This window comes from Pundamilia nyererei, unplaced genomic scaffold (genome assembly GCF_000239375.1).
Source record: "Pundamilia nyererei isolate P.nyererei 1_Seehausen unplaced genomic scaffold, PunNye1.0 scaffold00028, whole genome shotgun sequence".
Classification (NCBI taxonomy): Eukaryota; Metazoa; Chordata; class Actinopteri; order Cichliformes; family Cichlidae; genus Pundamilia; species Pundamilia nyererei.
In genome coordinates this window covers 1323446-1327246 of record NW_005187429.1, presented here as the reverse complement: position 1 = coordinate 1327246, position 3801 = coordinate 1323446, and the positions used below count along the sequence as shown (strand labels likewise).

The 3801-nt window shown below is 43.5% G+C and overlaps 1 protein-coding gene across 1 annotated transcript in view; it reads left to right on the top strand.

Annotated features, from left to right (window-relative positions):
* Positions 1-2384, top strand: part of fbxl2 (F-box and leucine-rich repeat protein 2) — a 12805-nt gene extending 10421 nt beyond the window's left edge. The window contains exons 8-14 of the mRNA XM_005728336.1: positions 421-495; positions 634-764; positions 1029-1089; positions 1193-1237; positions 1475-1531; positions 1649-1861; positions 2184-2384. Of these exons, the coding sequence (XP_005728393.1) occupies positions 421-495; positions 634-764; positions 1029-1089; positions 1193-1237; positions 1475-1531; positions 1649-1861; positions 2184-2291 (690 nt within the window). The 3' untranslated portion in view covers positions 2292-2384. The remainder of the gene's footprint in view (positions 1-420; positions 496-633; positions 765-1028; positions 1090-1192; positions 1238-1474; positions 1532-1648; positions 1862-2183) is intronic.
* The last annotated feature ends 1417 nt before the right edge of the window (positions 2385-3801 follow it).

Genomic DNA, 3801 nt, shown 5'->3' with positions numbered 1-3801 from the left:
ATTTTGATTTTCAGCCTCATGAAATTCTCCTTGAAAATAAATAAACTTTAAACTTTAAATAAATCTTTTTGGACCTTATATTGAGAATTCCAGTATAAAGCTGCAAAATGCAACTTCAACACTTAGATTCAGCTCTTATGTGTTTATTTTGTCATGGAATAATGAGTGAACAGGCCTCACCTGTCCACGAAAATCTTTGTCAGTTAACTGTCCAATAACTTCCGAGCCTCTGAAAATGGGTGGGGCTGTATACAAACCTCTTTAATTTCCAACACTTAATAAATACTTGTTTTAAACCCCTTAAATTAAAGCTGAAAGTCTGAACTTCAGTCACATCTTGTTTGTTTCACTTTAAATACTTTGCAGTTGTCTACAGAGTCAAAATACTTGATACTTGATTAATTTTTTTTTTTAACCCAGCTGGACGACGGAGCATTGAAACACCTTCAGAAACACTGCCCAGAACTCACCACCATAAATATGCAGTCTTGCACAGTAAGACAAACATTTGGTTGTTGGAAGCGGAGCGATAGCAACTGATAATAATGCATGACTAAGGCTCTGCATGCCTTTTGCGTTTTTGTAATCAGTTTTTTGTTTTTTTGTTTTTTTTAAAACGTCTGTTGCCTCCAGCAAGTAACGGATGAAGGTTTGGTCAGTCTGGGCCGAGGATGCCACAAGCTGCAGAACCTCTGTGTTTCTGGCTGCAGTAACATCACTGATGCCTCTCTCACTGCACTGGGTCTCAACTGCCCCCGACTTAAGTAAGAAGCTCACACACCCGTCTCACAACATTTCTCATACATCCAAGAAATATGACTGCTGTTGCTTCCAAAAATAGTGTACAATCATATCTATTTGAGGCTCTCAACTAAATTCAGCTATTAAAAAAACAAATCATGCAAAAATATTAGACGTTTTGTGCACAAGAAGTCTTATATTTTGCACCTGTTGACCAACCCAGTATTCCTTCCTCACACTAGCTGTTTAAAAAAACTCTTCCCAAACTTTGTGTCTGTCTGTCTAAGGATCCTTGAAGCTGCACGATGCTCCCATTTTACGGACGCTGGGTTTACTGTCCTGGCCAGAGTAAGTGTTTTGTTTATGTTTTCTTATCTCCTTTAGTTATGCCAGCCGTGTTCTGAGTTCAGTTAAAAACTTCTCTCACAAAACCTTTTGTTTGTCTTCACAGAACTGTCATGAGCTTGAAAAAATGGACTTAGAAGAATGTATTTTGGTAAGAACATTTTAGTTCCCTCATCTACTCCCAAGATCATACTTCATCATACATGATTTTTGTCAAATGACGTTTGGCAAAAAGTAGAAGTTGTGACATAGAAGACGTGACAGAGTTCTGGGACTGAGAACGAGATATGATCATGATATCACATGTTTGCTAATGCTTGAACTGATCCTCTCAGCTGTCCCCAGACATGTGAGAACAGTACATTAATCAAGCTTGGCCTGTCCTCAGGTGACAGATAACACCCTGGTTCAGCTGTCAATCCACTGCCCTCGGCTTCAAGCACTGGTAAGCAAACAATGTCTGATACTGTATCAGCTTTTTTCCCAGCCCGTCTTCGTTGCTGTGTGTGGTTTAATCTTTCTATTTGCGCATCTTTAACCCAATTTCCTGCACCTTGGGCAGTCCCTGTCACATTGCGAGCTTATCACAGACGATGGCATCAGAGCCCTGAGCAGCAGTACCTGCGGCCAAGAGCGCCTCACCGTGGTAGAGCTGGACAACTGCCCCCTCATAACTGACGTGACCCTCGAGCACCTGAAGACCTGCCACCGTCTGGAGCGCATCGAGCTCTACGATTGTCAGCAAGTCACTCGGGCGGGCATCAAACGCATCAGGGTCAGTGGGCATGAAGGGAAAATACATGCTGCTTTTCAGCTCTTGTTGGGGATTGGAGCGGAGCTTTAAAAGAATCGCTCGACATTTTGAAAAATGTGCTTGTTAGCATTCTCGCTGAGAGTTAGATGAAAAAATCAATACTACTCTCACTCATGATGTACACAAGCGGGCTGCATTTCTAAAAATATTTTACAGAAGGCAGTCCTGAGCATGTGCTTTTTCCTTGTCTTTTTGTTTTGTTTTGGGATTTTTTTTTTGTTTTATTCGGGAGGGGTTTGTACATTTTTGGTCTTTTGTATTAACACATCTCTCCCGCATACAGGCCCACCTTCCAGAGATCAAAGTCCATGCCTACTTTGCCCCCGTGACACCCCCTCCCTCTGTACATGGAGGTGGCCAGCGTCTGTGCCGCTGCTGCATCATCCTCTGACAGTGGAGGGCCAGGGGGGGCCACCTCTGTCTACAGGTCCTGCTGCTATGAGAAGGGGGCTGATGTCGGGTGGGGGGTGTGGGGTGGGGGAACTGGGGTAGGCATAGGGGAGAGAGGGGGCTGGACCCACTCACTGCTCCTGATCACTGATCAAAACACTGACTGATTGCCGCTGATCCCTGATCAGTTGAACCCGCCCCTTCTCTCTCCTCTTGCTCACCGATCAGCAGTGCAGCAGCCATCCGTGTGACGGTGTGGCAGGGTGGAGGAAAGAACACGGATGGACGGAGTTTTTCTCTTTTTCTCTCTCTGTCTCGTGCTCTTTCTCATCGTGAAGACCAGAACAGGTTCTCCATTCCACTCTGCTCTCCCTCACATCTCTGACTCCCCACCTGCGGGGGTAAAGGACTGCATCTGGACAGCTGCAGGTGGGGTGGGAGGGTGAAACGGTGAAACTACAGTGCTTCATGTTCAAACTTAAAAAAAAAAAAAAGAAAGATATTTTCATGTTGGACACTCTCTGTGGAGAGGTATCATCTCAGCTGATCACATGACACCTCTACACGACCATCCTGTGATTCATTCTGCTTCGACCAATAGACGCACAGCACGGAGGAAGTGGAGCGCTGCACTGTGGGTAAAAGCCACAGATTCTTCTGGATATGAACAGTGAAGCTCTGGCACAGCTGGCTCAGTTTTGCAGTGCTGGAGAAAAAAAAAAACAAAAAAACAAAACAGGAAGTACAAAGTGGAACATGTGACATATTTGTGCATCTGGGAAACCTATGTTGACATTTTAATTCTGTTTGTACAGAGAATGTTTTGCAATGGAGAGGGGGAAAAAAGATTTATGGCAACTCACTCAAAAATTGGGGAAAGCCAATATTTTTTTTTGTTTGGTTTCTTTTTCAGTGCTTATTGTAATTGTCCATGCCTGTCTATTCAGAGAGGAGGATACGCTTGTGTTTCTTTTTGAGATGTAAAAGGAAAAACTGTTGCTGTGTTACAAAAAAAGGACCTATGATTCAGACCCTTGGTGTCTAAAAGCATTATATTGACACTGTATGCTGCTGGGATGAGTGGCCTCTCCCGTGAACTGCGCGGATACGTTAGCTCGCAGGCCCTTATCCAATCCTCCTGTCAGTAGCCCTTGTGGTCTAGCTTCTACTCTACTACTTAAGCATTTGTTTACAACCTCAATTAGGTTAGCGGCCACAGACTAACTTGTTTACATGAGTAGGTTTCCAGTCCCACTGTTATTCAGACAGCTACTAAACTGATTCTGAATAGGTTAGTAACACTGATACAACTGTTTTTAAACTGGACTGTGACACCCACTATTCAGATTTATGCTGTGTGTGTCTGGATCAGGGCTGACGCTGGTGCAACTTTGCTTCAAAAGCAAAAAGGAAATTTGTTTAGAGATAAGTATGAGACTGTGAACAAAGGCACCTCAACTTTATTGACAATCACATGAATTTATGTACTTGGAGGTTCATTTAGTCTAGCT